The sequence below is a fragment of the Symphodus melops genome (assembly GCF_947650265.1).
Source record: "Symphodus melops genome assembly, chromosome: 1".
In the NCBI taxonomy this organism is placed as follows: domain Eukaryota; kingdom Metazoa; phylum Chordata; class Actinopteri; order Labriformes; family Labridae; genus Symphodus; species Symphodus melops.
The window spans coordinates 33,200,495-33,221,620 of record NC_136691.1 but is presented as its reverse complement, the minus strand read 5'-3'; the positions used below and the strand labels follow the sequence as shown (position 1 = coordinate 33,221,620).

The 21,126-nt window shown below is 42.9% G+C and overlaps 1 protein-coding gene and 1 long non-coding RNA gene across 3 annotated transcripts; one reads left to right on the top strand and one right to left on the bottom strand.

The window, feature by feature from the left end:
• Positions 1-463: 463 nt before the first annotated feature.
• On the bottom strand, positions 464-17,867 carry man1b1b (mannosidase, alpha, class 1B, member 1b). 2 transcript variants are annotated; one of them, XM_079368030.1, is made up of 14 exons: positions 17,709-17,867; positions 15,723-15,842; positions 14,369-14,477; positions 14,156-14,274; positions 11,745-11,869; positions 11,561-11,667; positions 11,222-11,401; positions 10,492-10,640; positions 9,673-9,861; positions 8,603-8,793; positions 6,742-6,862; positions 5,006-5,200; positions 4,649-4,780; positions 464-3,448 (listed from the first exon to the last, which is right to left on the bottom strand). In XM_079368030.1, the coding sequence occupies exons 2-14, from the start codon at positions 15,825-15,827 to the stop codon at positions 3,242-3,244; spliced, it is 1,929 nt and encodes a 642-aa protein (XP_079224156.1). In that variant the 5' UTR covers positions 15,828-15,842; positions 17,709-17,867; the 3' UTR covers positions 464-3,241. The 2 variants fall into 2 exon arrangements, with proteins under 2 accessions (XP_079224156.1, XP_079224157.1); XM_079368031.1 differs by having other exon boundaries at positions 11,745-11,866.
• On the top strand, positions 9,801-10,575 carry LOC306839400. Its single transcript, XR_013781187.1, has 3 exons — positions 9,801-9,887; positions 10,298-10,353; positions 10,485-10,575. It is a non-coding gene; the product is annotated as an uncharacterized lncRNA (long non-coding RNA).
• Positions 17,868-21,126: the final 3,259 nt, after the last annotated feature.

Below are 21,126 nucleotides of genomic sequence, written 5' to 3'. Positions count from 1 at the left end.
TCAGTGACTCCGCTGACATATTTCCTTTTGATTGAGTTTTTTGGCTTTGGAAAAATGGCTTTTAAACAAATTAAATCCCAAACAAAATCAAAGAGCGGGTCGGTTGGATTCTCAGAGTCTTTGGCTCAGGAAGATGCTAAAATACATCCATGAAGGGATCCCACAGAGCCCTTGAACGCAGGATTTTAAACACACACACACACACTGGTAGAGATCGGTGTTACGTAAAGCTCAGGCTTGCTTTGAAGGACTGCGATAAATGTGTCGATCACGTTTCCATCTTTTACTGTAAAAATAGTGTTGTGAGGGATCCCGCTGGCCTTGTGCTGTATCAGTGTGTGCACGTGTCACAACAGCTGGAGTGGAGGGAGAGGGGACAGCTGACAGTTGTCTTTTTGAAAGTTGTCTGAAGCAACAGTAAAGGCACGAGTGAGACAACACCAAGGAATTCAATATTAACACGTTTGGTCTCATTAAGTTCATAAAGGTCCATTCAAGTCCTATTTACAGGAATGAGTGCAGCCGCTCGGAAGCTGCTGCTACTACAGGAACTACGCTGAGTGCATAAGGAGAGCTTTAAGATAGCTGCAATGATACCTTTAAAATATACACTAAAAACCAATATATTAGGCTAAATCAATATTCTTATTCATTTCTCTCACTTAGAAGAAACACTAACGTACGCTACACCTCACCGAGGAGAACCACAGAAGAAGAAGAAGAAGGAAGCTGAACATTCAGAGGAACGAGAGCCGACGCTCCGCAGGATCAGCTACAAAGCTTCACAGTTTCGAGGAAAAATCTGCTGCCTAGCAACCAACGAGACGCTTGAGCCCCAGGGATGCTGCGTTCAGGTCACATGGGAATAGACAGCTTTCAAAGTCCAATGTAAGTCTTTTAAAGTTTGAGAGAGATACTTAAACCCCCCCAGCTTACATCTCCACCGTTTAAAGGAACATTCACTTCTTCTTTTTTTTTTTTTTTTTTTAAACGTGACGCATTCACCTTTGAACACGTAAACATCTGAAGTTGACGAATGCCGCTCAACACGACGCTCCTGGCACTGAGCACCGCCAATAAAGTGTCAGAAATACATTTCCCATGTTTGACCGAGTCAATGTGTCCATTTTATCTGAACGTGCCTGTAGGCCAGTCTTATGTGTTCGACGCAGAGCAGTGGAGATGTGAAGCTTGATGCAGGTATTTGGAAAAGAATAAGCTCCGACACATCCATGTAGAAATGAATATTATACAAAGAGTTTTTTTAAAAATGGCAGCCAAACAATAAACTTCAAAGAGCTCAACTTCAGCAGCTTATCAATCGAACACGACGTCATGAAGTCAAACGATGGTTTTGTTTACGAGGATTTTAAAGTTCATTGAGAAAACTTTCTCTCATTCAGGAAAGGATGTGGGCGAGTGACTTCCTGCTGCACGCACAGCGAGTAGGACATTTATTCACTGAAGACACAGGAGACTATCAGAGTCGGGTATGAAGAAACACGAGGAGCAGCTTTCTGGGAATTGTGCACAAAGAAATGGTCCTATTGTGTAAAAAAAAGAAGAGGAGAATAAGGCTGATGAGTTGTCAAATAACATGGAGTCCAAGCGAAGACAAGGAAGGTAAAGAGAAATGGGCAGCAGGAAGTAGAAGTGACGGTCAAGAATCAAAATGTAATGTAAAGAAAAGACGAGGTTTAAGTTTAAGCAAAGAGATTAAAGCGTGTTCCCCTCTATCAGACTCTGTTTGTCAAAGAGCTGAAGGTTGAATCGACTGCAGTACTCACATTTCCTGTAAGACATGAACGCAGCGTGAGGGAACATCAAACTGTTTGGACTGACGGCGTGCTCACAGCGCGTGCAGAAGCCGAATACAGACACTGATGTACAGCACCTAAAGACTGAGAGACACACAGTGTGGCGCCCCCTGCAGGAGCACAGCAGCACACCGGAGATGGTAGTTCACACAGCTGCTCGCTGCTCGAACGTATGCTACAAAAGGTTTCCAAGCTGGCGCTCAGAGCAGCAGCACACAGCCAGAGACGGACCAAAGGAATCCAAAAGAGCTTCAGATCACACGCTCCACTCTTCAGTCAGACGGATCAACCGCTCTGTGCAAAGGAACAAACGGCCAAAAACCAGTAAATCCACTGAAGCTCTGAGGAAGGTTCAATACGTGGATTCTTTCTGCAAAGCGTCAGTCTAATCTGGCGTCTGTTACTCAATGATCAAGGAATAATAAAGTAGAGACAGGTTGAGAAATCAACACACTCATTTTTTGCCTGCAACCTTTGATCGTTGATTACAGGAAAACGAGCCCATACTGGGTTCCGAGGACTTTGATTATTGTTTCCGTGGTAACAGTATTGCTTCATTTTTACTCGTTTGATGTAAAAAAAGCGTCTGGTATCTTGACTCGAGCTCTAGGTCAGAAAAAAAACAAAAAAACAAACAACCCAGAAGGCAGCTCTCCGAGTGATTAGCACTCTCAAGTTTATCTGAAGAATACGACGAAGAAGCTTCTGGATGCTACGAGGCAGCTGCACGTCTGCTCCTTCTCACCGACTGCTCATAACTACAGCTCGGCTCGCGTCGCGCTTTTTCACTATAAATTATTTTCTTTTCATCACAAAACTTTAGAAAAAATGTCCCAACAATCAGAAGCAGTAATTCTCTTTTTTTGTACCCCCCCCCCCCCCCACTGTAATAACGAGAATAAAAGGCAGGAGTTAAAACTTCTGAACACGAGATGGAAGGTGGTTTCTTTTTTTTTGGGGGGGGGGACATAGAAATAGTCACACCTGTAAGAAACACAACGGTAACTGAAGTGAAGCTTAATAAGAAGATTCAAAGTGAAATGTGAGGGTCCAAGCCGACACTCCTCCTCCTCCTCGTCATCACGTGGTTAAGACATCTTCGATTAAAGTCACAATCAGGTTTTAGTTGAATGCTGATTAGCTGTCATGACGACCAAAAGAGAACTCACTACGAGGTCTGTAAGGAAACACGGCTCAGCCCGACTCTAGCAGGCTTTAGTGGCTCAGGTGGAAAACATTAAGAGTGATCAGTAAGAAGGAGACTTCCTCCTGCTGTCCTCCACTGAGACACAACGTAGGAATCATCTTGTTATCAGACCGTCCCTGAGATGTCTGTGGTGTGTGTGTGCGTGTGTGTGTGTGTGTGTGTGTGTGTGTGTGTGTGTGTGTGTGTGTGTGTGTGTGTGTGTGTGTGTGTGTGTGTGTCACGCAGTGGAAGGCCAGATTGGCAGCGGATGAGCTTCCGTGTTGAAGACGTACTGGTCCAGGCTGATGAGGTCTGGATCATCAGACAGAAGCAGGTACAGGTACTTCAGCGTCTCTCCCAGGAAGAAGCTCTCCATCTTGTCTCGAGGACTCGTGTAGTCCGGGTCTCGCACGTTATTGATGGAGGTGTAGCCGCCAGAAGAAACCTGTGAGGAAAAAATACACACATTCACAGAGACCCTTTTTTTTTTTTTTTTTTTTTAACTCATTTTCATATAAATACTGAAAATTAGTAAATTATTTGACCCTGACTCGAAAAAGAAGTTCTTTTTTTTTTAACACTGGTTTGGAGCTGCAAACAAACATTCACTGGTACGAGCGTTTTTCCTTCTTTATTTCAGACCCATCATGTGGATCTGTGATGACCCACATCATACCGATCTGTTGAATGAGCAACATTTCTCAAGAACACAGTTGTTGTGATCATTACTGGTCGTCTGTCTGATTGAATGCCGACCAATCCAGGGTGTAACCGGCCTCTCGGCCCTTGACTCCCAACAGTAAAAGCAGCATGGATATTGGCTGGGTGGATGTAAGTAATGCCATGTTTAATAAGTACCGTAACTTCCGGACTATAAGCTGCTACTTTTTTGTCATGTTTTCAACACTGCTGCTTTTACAAGGATGCGGCTTATTTATGGGTTTTGTTGTTGGGGGACAATGAGCTTCTGCCGCAAAAAACATTTGACCTCGTCACGTCGGATCTTAATATCAGTCATTTTGCGCTTCATGCACGCACCCTCATCATGGAAAACACACGGAGAAATACATATGATGCAGCTTTCAAGTTAAAGGTGATCGACCTGGCTGTCAAAGAAGCTAACAGAGCTGCTGCACGTAAAGTTGACTATGACAGCAACAATGAAAAAGAGACTGAGGAAGTGAGTAATGAAGTCATTCTGAGGCAGTGAATGGATGGACATTTTTTGTGAATTTTATGTATTACGGTCATCTTTTTCATCAGCCGTGTTACAGACACTGTTCGATAAAGGATTTCCAGTTAGTAGGCTTCGTATTTGCGGATGTTACCGGTAGCCTACGTATTTAATTAAAAGTTAAAACATTGTTTTTGTGTGTAAATAGCTCTGTTACAACGAGGACACCTGCGGCTTATAATCAAGTGTGGCTTATATATGTACAAATACATTTATTTACTTATTTCTAGCCAGTGCGGCTCATATCCAGGTGCGCTCACTGGTCCGGAATTTACTGTAATGAAGTCACATGTCGGCAGTGAAGCAGAAACTTTGATGTTAAAGTTGGAAAGTTAAGAAGAAAGTTAAGAAGAAAGTGTGACAAATGTCAGGAATGACATGGAAAGGTTTGACTGTGTTGGTTGCACTGACCTTGGTGTACTTGTTAAAGTTTTGGAGGATCTCCCAGCCCCAGTCTCTGTACTTGTGATCCCCGGTGAACCTGTACAGGTAGAAGAGACTCTCCACCGTCTCTGGTCGCAGGAGGTTGTGTCTGTCTGCAAGCTGTGACAGAAAAGGAGGAGGCCCGAACAACACTTTAAGTTCCACTACACAAATCTATCCCAGAAAATCAGAGACAACAACAAGTCTGGGTGATGTTTCTCTTTCCTTCCCCAGGATCCAGGATCCAGGATCCAGGACCCAGCCTGTAAATGATGCTAAATGTGTTTGTAAGAACGACGTCCGATGAGAAGTATGAATCATGAAAGCACAGCAGCGCTGAAGTACCTTGACGTCGATATCTCTGTCGCTTCCTTCGTGCATGTTGAAGTGGACGATCTCCGGACTGAGGCCCGTCTCCATCTGGACGTACATCTGGTTGCACGCCTCCATCATCTCTTTGGCCAGATCCATGTGGTCAGCAGGCAGGCCGTGATGAGCGCCGAGGGCCAGCGTGCCCGGCAGGAAGCACACCAGGTGGTCCTGCCACAAATACAGCTGCGTTAACGCATACACTCGATATCCACTTGATAAGAAACATGACTAGTTTATAGACTGGAATAGTGATGACGTATTTTTGTAGGCCAACCTGGAAGTAACTACGCAGGTGGTACCAACGAGAATTCTCCTGTGGGATTTTTTACATCGGATTTGAGATCATTGCAGAAAATAAGCTCTGTGTCAAACACACGTTTCTGATGCTTAGATGTTTAGTTCAGCGGGATAATCTTTATAGATAAACACCACATATATGAAGCTTGAAGAGTTAATGCAGCCGAGAAAAGTAAAAAGCTAGCGTTATGCTACAAGCTAACTACACCGCGGTCAGTTTATTATGACGTCACAACCGTTATGCTTCATCGATCTAATCAGCGGTTTTAACTGTAGCTTAATAAGTAATTTATAAACCTAATATTTACAAAAACATGACTAGAGGCTGTAAGGAGGATTAGTGAGAGAGTTCCCGGTGACGTGTAAAGTCTGCAACAACCACTGTGGTCTAAGTTAGCTACTCGTTAGCAACCGCCGTTTAAAGTTTGCGTAAAAACTTTAAAATTCACAAGTGGGGGTCTTAGCTAACGTAGTTTATCTCGTCTAACAAAACGTCAACATCTCTTCAGCTTGTGTTAACCACAGACCTTATTTCAAGCGTCTAACCACAAACCCATTCAAAATCTACTAATGTTTGTGTGTGTATGATGTGTGTGTGTATGTGTGTGTGTGTGTGTGATGTGTGTATGTGATGTGTGTATGTGTGTGTGTGTGTATGTGTGTGTGTGTGTGATGTGTGTGTGTGTGTGATGTGTGTTTGTGTATGTGATGTGTGTATGTGTGTGATGTGTATATGATGTGTGTGTGTGTGATGTGTGTATGTGATGTGTGTATGTGTGTGTGTGTATGTGTATGTGTGTGATGTGTGTGTGATGTGTGTATGTGTTTGTGTGTGTGTCTGTGTGAGATGTGTGTGTGTGTGTGATGTGTGTTTGTGTGTGTATGTGATGTGTGTATGTGTATGTGTGTGTGTGTGTGTGATGTGTGTGTGTGTGATGTGTGTGTGTGTCTGTGTGACGTGTGTGTGTATGTGATGTGTGTATGTGTATGTGTGTGATGTGTGTGTGTGATGTGTGTGTGTGTGAGATGTGTGTGTGTGTGTGATGTGTGTGTGTGTGTGATGTGTGTGTGTGTGTGTGTGTGTGTGTGTGTGATGTGTGTGTGTGTGTGTGTGATGTGTGTGTGTGTGTGTGTGTGTGTGTGTGATGTGTGTGTGTGTGTGATGTGTGTGTGTGTGTGTGTGTGTGTGTGTGTGTGTGTGTGTGTGTGTGATCAGTACACGGGTTAACATTTTCTGTTATCACTGCTCGTACTTACAGTAGACGTTTAACAGACCAACGGGCCTGGAAAAGAACGGACTCAGAACCACTTGGTTCCTTTCAAATAATGTGCACGTGAGGGTGAAAAAACAGCGCCCAGGAGAACTCGTACTGAATCAGCTGCGTAGAGGGTTTTTTTTTTTTATTACTGACCATTTTGGGACTGAACTGTCCATGTGAGAGCTCTCCAACGAAGCTGAGACCATTCGGAGAAGACTTCTGCAACAGGTTCTTCTTCACTCCTTCGATAGCCTGCAGATAGTCCTCCAAGAACCTACAAAACACACACACACACACACACACACACACACACACAGAATGTGACACACGGTTGTTGCAATGATTTTATTTTCTGTCAACTTCATCTTCAACATGGAAAGTTGCTTCATTATTCTGTGAGGACACATTCAGTCTCCTCTGGCCTGGTTATGAAAACACACTGGTTAATATTCAGTTATGGACTGATTTGATTTGATGAAAGTGGACACTGACACGCAAAGATGAACTTAAAGTGTATTTGTGTCTTCAGGAGAAAGAAGAAAAAGACTAAACAGATGCAGTGTGTGGACGCCGGGTCACCGCTAAACACACACACAGTGTGTAGAGTGTGTATGTGTTTTATAAACACACAGTGTGTAGTGTGTATGTGTTTTATAAACACACAGTGTGTAGTGTGTATGTGTTTTATGAACAGTGTGTAGAGTGTGTGTGTGTTCTCAGAGCAGACACACACAGTGTGTAGAATGTGTGTTCTCAGAGCACACACACACACACACACACACACACACACACACACACACACACACACACACACACACACACACACACACACACACACACACACACACACACACACACACACACACACACACACACACACACACACACACACACACACACACACACACACTCAGGAAGAGATCTCTGTAAATCTTTAAGTAGGCCAAAACCCAGAAGGGCAACAACACTCTTTACCAAATCACTGAGACACTGAAAGCTGCTTAATGTAAGCCTGTGTCCTCCACTGTGTGTTGTTCCACTTTATTAATCTGTCACAGCCAGAGACACCCGCTGCTGTCACATGACCACTGACACGAGTGTGACAGTCAGAGTGACTCGTATCTGAAACGTGTGCTGCAGAAACACCTGGAGCTACATCGCTGACTTCATCAGACTATTCAAAGAACTCAAATCAACTTCAGAAGAAATCATAAACTGGACTCATTTGGAGCTCAGTGCAGGTGGAATAATCATGAATCGTTTTCACCATCTTTTATATGGCGTGTAACATAACCAGCGTGGCCTCTGTATGCAGAACACACGGCGTGTGTAGGGCTTCATCATCAGTGAGGCACTTCCTGATTGGCAGACTGGTAAAGTAACCACTGTCCACTGGTTCCCACACAGTCCCACCTCAGTAGCCCCCACTGATGGTCACTTTAGGGGCAGGACGCGGTGCGAGATGGATTCATTAGTGCGAGACTGTCCGTGTGCTCTGCTCCACCTCACTGGGACTTCAGCGCTTTGAGGACGTCTCCTGGTAAATGTGAACTAATGCTGAAGTTGAAGGAGTGTCAGTGTTTGTATACGATGTAATTCAGCTGATGTAAAAACAGATCTGAGACATAACAGCGTGTGCAGACACACAGGGGGCGACTTAAGGCAGACAGAGGAAGGACACACTGCTGTGTGTATGAAGAGAGGAGAGGGAGGGCTGTGTGAAATACTGAATAACAGGTTTTCACTTGTTATTTGTCACATTTTTTATGAACACATTTTATTTATTTTGCCTGTTGCAACAAGAAACATATGATCATCCTGATTCAGGATGTATTTGTTCATCTGAAGTCAAAGTAGCTTTCAAAGACATGAAGCTCTGGAGAAGTTAAATCTACTGATGAAAGGTTTGTATGAACGTGACCTTAACATGTCAGCCTGATGAAGTGAAGAAGGAAGCCGCTGTATGAGTGAAGCTCCGTGTAGAAGCTGCTTTGATGCCGTGTGTCTGACTCACTGCTTCTCCTGCTTGCCCCCCTGGATCCACTGTTTCAGCAGGTATTCATAGTAGCTGTCAGCTCGCGCTCCCAGTGTGTAGATGCCTTGATGGGTGAACTGCCCGCTGTTGGTGTTGATGAACATGGGCACCAGACCGTCCAGCTTTCCGTCCAGTTTGTGGACCTGGTTACTGACTTCAGCCACGGCAGCCTGGAAAACCAAAGACAGAGGTCAGAGTGAAGCTGAGTGACTTTAAGAGTAACTGCAAAGTAAAAACAATCCTCAAGTCTTACGAGTTATTTTCGATGTTGAAGCAGGAAATGATCGATAATCAAAAAGATTTTAAAGTTCCTTTGCAAACCATCTGACCTTTCACATAAGTCCTTTTCTGTGAAACAGATGTTACCACTCTGAACCATCACCTGTATTATATATATATAATTATATATCACCAACTGTCGCCATATGTCTCTCTCGGACATTTGATGAATACATGAAAAATGAAGTTAGAGCAGGTCAGACTTGGGTGGTCTCGTCTGTGTGGGAAACACTGAATGTTGAAAAGGGTTGACAGCTCACAGGTCTCTGCCTGCATTTATCAAACTCAACATTTTATACAAACACTTCAGAGGAAGGTCACTCGATTTAATGCATGCAGAAAAAACAAAAACATAAATATATTATTTTTTAATGCTGATGCATATTCATCTAGGCTGCAGTGTTTACGTGTAATGTCCCTTTAATCAAACTTAGTTTCACGACACATGGAGGGTTCTGGACTGGGACCTCGAGGCTACGTGTGCACACAATATGTAACAGAAAATGCTATGTTTCAAATGTGACCCATCACTCAAACTTGTCAGCATGTCTGCTGCTAGGCAACAAACCCATGGGCTAATATCAAACCCTGCCTCCCCTCAGTGCAGAGCAGCACCCTGAAGCCACACTGGACGCTGATGATGACATCAAACTGCACAGGAAGGTGTGTGATCAGTGCTTTCACAGGTGGCCTGAGTCTGGTTCTGTGTGTGTGTGTGTGTGTGTGTGTGTGTGTGTGTGTGTGTGTGTGTGTGTGTGTGTGTGTGTGACCTGGTACTGTGGCTCCTGCGTGAGGCGGCTGAGCTCTCTGAACTCCAGCTGGATGCTGGTGACCTCGGCCACCGTGCTGTCCGAGGTCCAGCGAGGGGGGTGGGCTGTGCCTTTCCCAATGTTCACATCAGAGTAGGGGATCTTGGACGGGGTGTTGAAGGCCGGCATCAGTCTGGAGCCGATATCTTTCTGCAGATGAAGAGCCGAGGTTACAGGTGTGAAAACCTCCATTTGAATTTCCACAAGCACTGAGACACTTTGAGTCTGCAGCACGTACAGTTTTTTTTAATATATAAGTTAGTGACGCACCAGGATGTAGAGGAAGTTTGTACAGAAGATTGAACACAGCACTTTGAATCATTACTGGACTTGTGCTGAGCTCATGAAGTGACAACTGTTAACCTGCTGGCAGATTCCAAGATGAAGTGTTTCCGTGCATGACATTCAATCATGATTTAATGGACAAATATGACTACTTTAACCAACCCTATAGTCTAAAAGGTCCTTCAACATGACACATGCTCAAGTGTAATTTGATCTGTAAGCCTGTAGAAATAGATTTAAAATTCAACCTGATACAGTAAATGTTCTTCTAAAGTAAATTGTTCTCATCTGTTATTTAAAGGTGGAGTTTCTGCTCAGGCCTTTACTACGTCCTCCTGGAGACAGTATCTGGATTCTGTATGCTGCTTCCTCGTTTGTTTTTGTTGCATGTCTTCAGGTCGTGTTGTGCTTGGTGTGTTTTTGTCCTCTACTGTAAACCTGATGTCCGGTCTGAAGTGAGCTGACTGTGCTCTCACGCTTCCGTTCAGGACTCACAGCTTTGTCCAGGAACACGGCGTCTCCGGTCAGGTGGTAGGTGCTCAGCAGGCCTCCCAGGATGCGGATGGTGCTTTCAAACAGGTTGACGTCGACGTTCTTGTTGAACGTGAGCTCTGTGGACACCCAAGTCTTTGCTTCTTCAAATTCTGGAAAAACAGCAGGAAGAAATGTTGTTGAGCGGAAAACAGACTCATTGATAAAAAAGTGTTTCATTGACTCAAAGTGCTTTGAGAGAAAACTGTGTTTCATGTTAAGATCATCATCATTCAGTACACTTCTTACACTGGAACCAGGAGGTTAATCATTCTTTTAAACTAACAGTCTGATCTGCACTGGAATAAAATGTAAGATATCTGATCTACCACTGAAATCCTGCTGCTCACATTCTCTGAATTAAAAGGCCTGCAGTACACTTTCCAGTCTTTATTTTGACATTACATTCTTTTCTTTTTTTTTTACAGAATGGACGTTATCAAAACTGAAACATTTAACACTGTAGAGTTCGGTGGTTGGTGTATGTGCTCCGTGTACGGAGGTTATCGTCCTCCAAGCACGTGGACCAGCTTGAATCTGTGGCTCCTGTCAATCCCCCGCTCTCTCTCAAATCAGCTCCTGACTCTACCCACGCTGCTTTTCTCTTAAATAAAAGCCACAAAATCAACGTCGAAAAACCCAACTGAAATCACAGGTGTGATGAACAGACGCCAGGCCCCAAGCTCTCTCTGACCTTCTTTCAGTCCCATGATCCACATGGTGTCCAGCGAGTCGATGAGCGTCAGGCCCAGGCCGAACCACTCGCTGTAGGACTTGGAGAGAGGCCGGAGCTCATCGTGGCCCCAAGCAAAGTCTTTATAACCCTTCCATGCATGTCTGAAAGCGTCCCGCACCGCCTCCAGTCTGCTGGCATCTGGCACACACAGAACACACACACGATGTCACAAGTCTACTGAATGATTCAAGATCTGAATTCAACCTCAGTTCGGAGGTGAAAACCCAAACAAGGCCTCCTCCCTTAGGATCTCTGAGCTCCTCTATTATTAATGTATGACAGAGACACTACAGATACCCGTCTCGTTTGTTGATTCGGCATTCTTGTTGGCCGGGGACGCCTCCTTGTTTCCGTCTTTCGCTCCCTCTGTGCCCTGCTCAGTGTCGATCACGGCCCCGTGCCAGCTACAGGAAGAGCACATGTGAATACTGATGGATACAGCAGGGATGAGATCATGTTGATGTCACACTCCGAGTCTCACCTGATGACTCCCTCCTCCTCCTCCTCCCCCCCTGCCTTCCTCTTGAGCACCATGTCCGAGGAGTTCTCTTTCCTCTGGAGACGATTGTGAAGAACAGGCGGTCCTCTCTTATTGGGTGATTTCTTCTGGAGCAAACGATGAAACAAAACAAACAAACAAACATGCAGCTCTTTAGTTCCTGTGTGTGCGTGACGAGCAGAGAACCAGAGGCCTATACTACGAAGCGAGTTCAACATGTCCAGGGTCTCTTTGGGTTATCTGGCTTGACAAACCCTGACATACGAGGTCGTGATTATCAGTCCTACGATGCCGGTTATCAACCTGATCCGTCAACCCAGGGTTGCCAAGAGCGCGTTCACGTAAAAGGGGCGGAGTTAGCGTCATTTAACCTATCACAATCTTCACTGCGTCTGCTGTCAGCAGATCGTCATATCTACAAACATTAACAAAAACTAAAAACTGTATTAACAATGTAAATACGTTCAGACAAACAGGCTGCAAAGAGACACAGCTGCAGGAACAAATGCAGGAAGGACGAAAAAAAAGAAAAATCTGCGAGTAAAAACTGCAGCTTATATTTGTCCCATGGTTAGTTCACCTTTGAACTGACTATAATAACTGGTTTCTTCTCTGAACTGAATGTGTTGCTCTGACTCTTTAAAGCGGAGAGAAGAACAGTTTGAGAAGTTACATGTAAACTGCAGCTCTGACCATCACAAACAGAGCAGCATGGAGAAATTAAACATGAGTGAAAATACAATTCAAAGCCACAAGAAAATATTCGTAATTGTACATCTTCAACTAAAATGTTCCGGTGCTTTCTTCAGTCTCTGTTGAAGGATATCAGTGAAACATAATCATTAACTAAACAGACTATAGTCTAATGTTTCAACGATCTAAAGATCTGATTGGTCAGTGGGCGGAGCTTTTCCCAGGTTGATCTCTTATCTCCATCATAACCTGCTCCGGAGCAGGTCAGGTGTTCAGCATAAGTTACCGTGGTGATATACCCAGATAAAAAGTAATCGACCCTCGTAGGACTGAAAACCCAGAGTTAACCCTGAAGTTACCTCGCTAAGCTCATATCCTGCTTCGTAGTATAGGCCTCTGGAGTCACTGCTGTCGTTGATTACAGGCACAAACACGTTCTTCATGTGATGACTCATTTTAGTTATCCGTCTTTTTCAGCGCTCCCCCCCCCCCCCCCCCCCCCCCCCCCCCCCCCCCGAGGGTTTCATGGTGAGACAAAGCGTGAAACAAATGAAACCAGGAAAAAGCATCTGGGCTGAAAGTTGATTTCATAATAAAGTAGAGACAGATTCAGCTCGAGCTCCCCTCGACTTCCTACCAGCACCTGCTAACCTGAGAAGAGCAGAGTTGGTTAAAGCTCAATACTCCACAGATAAGCACCGATGGATGGGACAGTACAGAGTGCGTTCCACACGGACAGTTTAGCTGCCCACTGGAACACATGGAGTGCATACAGAAACTAAAACACCATCTGCTCCTCAGAATCTGTAACTAGAGATCATACAGAAGCTTCTGGAAACACTTCGGACCCCCTTTTTTATTTTAAAACTCAGAGTTTAAGATGTATAGCAGCTGGACCAACGGCTCCAGGAAGCGATGACCCAGGCAGCCACAGACTCAGTCTCATCAGTCATCAGGTCGTTCTCACAGCTGCTCTATGTGACCCACTTCCTGAAGAAGAAAAACCCTGCAGCCTCGTCCTTGGCGAGCAGACGTTAACTTAACATGAACGTCTATTCACAGACTCGACCGCCTCGCGTGGTCCGCTTCATTCAGCATTTTCAAATGCTAATCCTGCCTCCATGCGTGTGGAGTTTCATGATAATAACTTTATTTATAAAGCGCTTTCAGACAAAGTGCCGTGAAAGGAGATTTTTCCTCCTTTTGAAGAATCTTTGTTCATGAAAACATTGGGGGTTGAAGAGGCTTTGACTCCAGCTCTGACCGATACAAACAGCTCTCTCACTCCTTTCTCACAGGACGGAGATTATCACGATCCATAGATATAAATCAACTTTGAAACTCGAGACCAAACTCAGGGCCGATGTTTGAAATAACAACATGGTTTGATTCATGACTTCTGTTGGCGTGCGACTCGCACGACGCCACATTTTCTCTCGTGTTTGACGATAAAAATAAACGAGAGTTTGTCCAACAGGTTACTTCACCTTCTCTAATTCAGGAGTTAGCTGAACTGGATTACAGCATTACATTTAATTGGCACAACAAATAAACCGATACCCACGTTGAACGGACGCATCCCAGATTTAAACTGAATGAAAAACGGGCTTTAAAGGTAAAGCAACATTTTCCGCCCCTTCCTAAAGGAATTAAAGGCTTCAGAAAGTCTGTCCTGAGAGGAGAAGTGGACACACAGAAACCTGAGAGGCTTGTTGTGGCAGTGGCGGTCGTGGCGGTTCGACAGGTTCAGGCAGCAGGTGAGGGAGGACGGGCCTCAGGACGCTGTTCCTGTCTGTGTGCTGCTCTGCATCTGTAAGGCCTAAACACACACACACACACACGCGCGCGCGCGCTTAGCACTGAACGCTCTGACATCACGCCTGTGACTGACGCACACAGAACAGGAGACTTACTTCTCAGGTGTTCAGTGAAAGTAGGGTAGGAAAAAATGCCACAAATAAAGAGGAGGACGAGGAGGAAGAGGATGAGGCTCCGCTGCAGCCTGGACAGCTGCTTCCATTTCTGCAGACACACAAGAAGAAGAAGAAGAAGAAGAGGAGGGCCATAAATATCCAAACAGAGCAACACCACAGCTCAAACTAACATATAACTAACATTTCTACTCAAAAACAAAAAAAAATCACCATACATATCAGAGGTAACTGAACACCTCCTCCTTACTGACACAAACAAAGTGTGGTCAGAACTTATTCACTAATATCCTCTTAACAGTTTCTTGTATTTGTTCCAAAGAAAAAAAACCTGCATTAAAAGTTAGGATGTTTTTAACCCCTTGATGCCTGAATTTGTTTCCAAGTATTAAAACATTTTTTTACATGTGTTTCTGCTTTCAAGTAGATGCTAAATTAAGTTGAGAAAGTTTATTTGAAAACAGCACATAAATAGATATTACATATAAATAGCACATACATAGCACATCAAACGGAGGTTGTTCTGTCTCCGACTGGTCCTATGATAAACTAATGCTTGCAAAAGTTTCCTAGGTTTGTATTGAAAGTGCATCAACCAGCAGTGGAGGAATACAGACGCTTTTGGCTGCATTTGGAGCGGAAGCAGTTTGATGCAATTTCGTGACAATAGGCATCGAGGGATTAAAGAGCGGAGATGTTCTTAAAAAGATGAACGTCACGTCCTCATAAACTACAAACTTTGCATGCTTGTTCTAACTAGCATAAATGAAGGCCGTTTCATGCCCATATAAGGGCACGAGACTGTCACACCTCGAGCTGGATAGAAAGAAGATTTCGAGAGAAGTCGGCAATGGCCCGAGTTCAAATCTTTAAATTAGACGTAAAGAAGGACGGAAGTGCTCGAAATGAAAGTCAAACAGGCTGGTTCAATTCCCGGATATTTAACAGAAGAAAACACAAACTCTGAACAAATGAATCAGGTACTGAATCACTACTTCAGACAGCGCTGAAATCAGAAAAAGACGCACTCCAGATGAAGTGAAAATAATTCAATGTGAAGAAAGACACCAGCAGAGCAAGTATTATATCTAAACCTGTGACACACTGTCATCATGTGTACATCGTAGGAACAGCTACAGTCCAGAAGAACCATGACTACTTTGATGTTTTTGGATGAAGCTTTGAACCGGTGTGGAGTTTTACTACAGAATAAAAGAGGAGAGGACAATGTGTTTGTAAAGACAGCATCCTTATCATGGATTATCAGGCAGGAAATGAACAAAAGAAAAGAAAGGGAAACGTCTGTGTGGGCACATGGTGGATGTCACTGACTCACCCTCCAGCAGGACTGCCTCCTCCAGTTCTTACTGTTATTGTAACCTCCACTTCCTTTTTCAGCAAAGCTTACAGAAACATAGTCCTGTCGAGATGGTGGGTGCATGTCTGTAGATCAGCCCTTAAAGGAAGACACATGTGAGACAGCTGAGTGAGAGATGAGCTGGGTGGAGAGATCAGGCCTCTCGCTCCTTGACTGTGCGGCGCCTGAAACTGGCGTACGCCACCCTGCAAAGTTTGTGATCTTTATAAAGAAAAATTGATGATGAAATATCAATGTCAGGATGGGCAGACCAGGCGCATGTCCAGTTTGGAGGCGAGGTTCATCAGAGGCACAGACGGGGAGGTGGTGAACTGATGATCATCTACACCATCAAACGTTACTGACAGATAGACGACGTTTCCATCATTTACTCTCAATATGACAGATGTAGAAGTCCGAACCAGCACAAACGCCATGTCGTTTTTCTTTCCAAAAAAACAACAACAACTAAAGAGTAAGATTAAAGTAAACACTCTTCTGATGGGCAGGATACAGTCACGCCTCCGAGCAGACGAGAGGCGGCGAGCGTGTGAGCCCCGCTGGCAAACAGAAGTGTGGTCGTGACACTGTGACAACAACACAAACGTGTCCGATGTGAAAGAGGAAGAGGGTTTGTTTTTCTCCTCTCAGCCTGGCAGCTTCAAGTGAAGCTTCATTTTGCTCGCCTGCCTTTGTGGCGTTCAAGTGAACGTGTTTATACAGGCTGGTTGGTGTTACTGTCTGCCAACTCTGAGATCAATATACTGTGTGTGTGTTAACACCATATGACTGTAAATATTAACACTGAGTCACAGATACAAATCCAATGTATGACCTTAACGCCTCTTTACACGTCATTAAAATAAGAATTACACGCAGTGTAATGAACAGCACTGTAATGGTGAACACGTCAGTATGTAGAAGCTCTTTAACACAAATCATATTTTTGTTATTATCATTATCATATTATTATTATCATAGTTGTCACGTTTTCCATAAATACATATAAAAACAGTAAAGCAGATCATTATTTCTTGGATAAGATGTTCGATGACAGTTGTTGTGTTTTAGTGCTTCATTCATGAAGCTCAGTGAGCCGGATCACATTTGGCTCTTAAAAGAAGAATTCAGTTTAAACTGTGTTTTTTACAAAAACAACACAATGACTCCTCCAAGCATGCGTCAAGCTGTGCACAGACTAGTGGACCAAGAAAAAGTACACACAGAGGACTGGACCTGATATACAGACCAAGTCCAAGTCCTGATTTGAATCCTACTGAAGAAATTTGGGATTTAGTAAATTTAAAGATTCATCACACAGTAGTGTCATCCAAAGCAAGCCTGAGGAATCAGCTAGAAACTAACTTAATAACAAAAGACAAAAACAAAATCAGCAAGAACACAAGCTGAAATCAAGGCCAAAGAAGACTTGACACAAACATCAAGTTTTGTGGTTATTATGCGTGAAAAACGAACATTTAGTTGTTTCAGTTTGTTACTTGTCAACTAATGAACAACAACATTTTTCTTTTGTTTTCAACAAGTGTTTGAAAGATTTCTAAAACATTGATGTTTTAGTGACAGGTGGTCTAATATGTGTGTTCATCTCTGTATGTTGGTGGTCTGAAGTCCAGGATCCAGATGCTGAGTTAATACCCTGGATCCGTTTTAGCTCACAAACATGTCCACATAAAGGGTCAGGATTCTTTCTTTTCCTACTGTAACTTCAGATTCACAGCACACCTAATATCAGAGTAACATCAGTGACAAGACGGTTAGCACAGTTAGCTGAGTCTCCGTCACCACATCTGCAAACATCAGTAATAATCAACAGGCTGATTTATAGTCAATGATGTTAGCCTCACTGTAACTTAATGTTTATATATAACGCTCATAAAGATATTATACGTCTAATGTTATATAAAACACATAAATGACACGGACAGCGTGTTGACGATACCTTACCTTAACACAAGAGGTAACCTCTGGAGTAGTCCCGCTCTAGCGACTACTTCACTTCGCCTCCCCGGCTCGAGGTGACGTTTCGGCGGATTTACAGGACCACTGTGGACCGAGGCATGGCTTGAGGCCTAAACACATCTGATAAGGCGAGTGTTAAATGTTGCATTATTTAAATAAACCGACAGCAAGGACAGTTTTATAAACAAAACACGACTATTGTTTAACTGTAGTTTAAAAAATATATATATATATAAATACGATAAAACCAGAAATGTTTAATTATGTTACCTGGTATCTGCTGTTCACGTCAGATGTGTAACCAGTTCACCACAACAGCCGTCCGTTATCTCAGCGTAAAAGAACCAGCCTCGGGGGTCTCTTCATGCTTAAAACATCAACACAGTGACCGAGGACCATGCAGTCGGTGCTGTTCGTTTATTGAGTGCTTTGTAGAAAATATAAATGTGCTCAATTTAATCCACTTGTAGCTTAAAGCGGGCTGTGATGATGCTCAATGACAACAACGTACAGGTTTCAGATGGACCTATGCTGCCTTCACGGACTTCATAGAAATACCGTAAATAGCAGAACTACTCCTGCTTGTCCGTCCCAAGTAATTTGTACAACATGCTTCGTTTTCTGCAAGGTGTTAGCTACAGGACTGTCTTTATCCAAAGGTTTCTCGACTAGAAACAATATTTCTAGAGGACATCTCTTCAAACTTGTTATGAACAGGAAGAAGATGATTTATTGGGGAGACATAGATGTACATTTCTTTTTAAAATACTGCTTCGTTTTGACTTTTCCGATGTGGTGACATGATATGTGTTTAGGGTAATGAGTGAATGAAACATATGAATGCTTTCTAAAATATTACACAAATAATGAATGTGACTCAATATTACATTTGTATCTACTTATGAAACATTGGCTTGAATTTAAAGGAGATAAAGACATTATAAGCACAATAAACATTTTTGTGGGTAATTAAATAAACCTGCTAACAATGATGGTTTAATATTACAGAGGACAGAGTAAATGTTCCCTTTGTGAATGAATATCAAACATAGTCTATTTCATTCATGAATATGACATTTATTAACGGAAACATACAGTTTAAGCATGGGTAGCTCATTGTATCTCTGCAGCATACCTTTAGGGTCTTGCAGGATTATGTACAACTATTACATGAGAATCTCTTCATGTGGTTAAAGCTGCACTGTGATAGGCTAAACATAATTACATGTCAGATAATTATTAGTGATATGTGGTCCCACTCAGTTCTACAGAACTCTTTCAGAGCACTGTTTTTAGTTTTCTGGCTTGCAACTCTTTCCTCCAATTTTCACGCAGCTGTTTGAAAATCTCACCACATGCTGCCTGCCTTATTGTATGTGAAACAGCAGACAGACACAGCTAGAGACCAGCTGGAAATCATAGTAAAGCAACAACCTGAATGCATCCATCTTCAGGCGAACACACGTCAATGTTGCAAAAGGTAGATCGATTCATCCCCACAACATACTATGGAGCTTCCTGGTGGCCTACAAACCAAAACAACTATTGCACCTTTACTTTCTGTGCAGCATTAGTGAAATGAGAAATGTTGAGAGTTAAACAAGAAACCTGAAATCAGAACAAATCAACTGCTTATGCTTATAAAATAGGAAGTCAACAGAAAACGGCGTAGGATCAAAGATGGATGAACCTGGAAATGATTGGGTCAATGTGTAGAAAAGCCACCTGATTAATTTATAATGACATAAATTATATTTAACAGCTCAGACGTAAAGACCATTTGTAAAAAATCCTGATCACAAACCATAAAATCTTTAACCACAATCGGTCAACGATCTGGACTCTTATTACTCTCATGACATGTATTAATCTGACTGAATGATGACAAACAGGTCACTGATGAAGTGAGCTAGCGTAACGAACATCGTTCACAATTCTTCAAAAAGAATTGGACAGAATAGAAACATGAATGAACCTTTATGGTTCTTTCCAGTCTTCAGGATCATGTCGAATATGGAGTCGTGTAAGGCATGTTAAGACGGTTCATTTCAGATTATACAATAATGAACTGCAAAATGTTCACAGAAATAAAATACATGTACATGCTGCACTCATATTGCTGATGGACCCAAAATTCCCTGTAGTTGTACGTGTTTGAGATGAGGCAGAGCGAGCACTGTAAACATTCAACTTCATCTTGTTTTCATATTTTGAAATATTTATTCCCTTAGTTTTTGTAGTTAGTTAGTTTTTTTGTTTTTTATCATTTTGTCATTACCATGAGGTAGGTGTTGAGGAGACCTTCTTGATATTTAACATGATGGAAGAACTTTGTAAACTAGAGCTCCTCTGGTAGAGGATTGTAAAAACCCTCATCAGTTTTAGATACTTCATTGGCTGGTGCAGCAGACACATTTCAAAGCTGGACTGAAATGAGACCTTTTCTGTGTGGATTGTACAGCACAAGAGATATGACTCTGCAAAAGTTACACTGAAATCTGCTCCGTGAAGAAATTATGTAATCTCAATATTAGAATCATTCTGCTGCTCAGTCGTATCTGCTGCAGATGCTGCTGAGAACAAATTACAAAGTGCTTTCTCGTTCCACTGGAGAGTAAACATGATGACACCATTCCTCAATGACATAATGCGTTACATGTTCTGTTAGAGAAGTTTTGAATGCTGGGTGTTCTATGATGAAAAATATCTGCAGGCGGACACACACACCCGTCCTGTCTTCTTCCCTTGATTCATGGTTTGGTTTTGTGTCTTTTCAAAACTAAAATGCTCCGATCAAATTGTCAAATGGGGCGAGGACGTTTACGTGTGAGTGTCAACAACATAACCTGTCAGATCTTTATCCCTCACAGCTGCAGCGTGAGCAGAGCTCCGTTCTCATCCTTTACATTTTGAGCTTCAGTTTCTTCTCTCGGGCTGTCAGTAAACGCCAAAGAGACACCTTCGTACCTGCAGCCATGTTTTACAAAGCTGACACAAAATGATGCACTTTAACTACAAAATATCACCTCAGCCTTTGAGTGAATGTCTTTATAAGCACTTTGTGATAACGTGATTTAATCAATGATGTTTGTTTTCTTGTATCTTGTCTGGACTTTCTTTGAACAGTGAGTTGTGTTTTGCTGTAATCTGCTGTTTTTATCTTTGGAATGCTAAATCTCCGGTCTGCACAACAAATACAGCGTCTTAGGTTGAACCTTGAAATATCAGAGATTTAAAGATCTACCAACAATGCATTGGCTGCTCTTCTATTTTTTAACATTTTGAAGATGATCCTTTATCTCAGTTATTAAAAGAGTTCTTCCTGAGAGATACATTCTGCGGTTTATAAACAAAGTTTTGGGGTGCCGATGGCGATTAGCTCGCGCCCCATGTAGGAAGGCTT

Coding starts and splice junctions, on each gene's coding strand:
- man1b1b (XM_079368030.1), bottom strand. CDS start 15,827: ATGCACCCACCATCTCGACAGGACTATGTTTCTGTAAGCTTTGCTGAA. Junction 11,402..11,560: donor CGAATCAACAAACGAGACGG/GTATCTGTAGTG, acceptor TGTGTGTGCCAG/ATGCCAGCAGACTGGAGGCG. Junction 10,641..11,221: donor GATCATGGGACTGAAAGAAG/GTCAGAGAGAGC, acceptor CTGTTTTTCCAG/AATTTGAAGAAGCAAAGACT.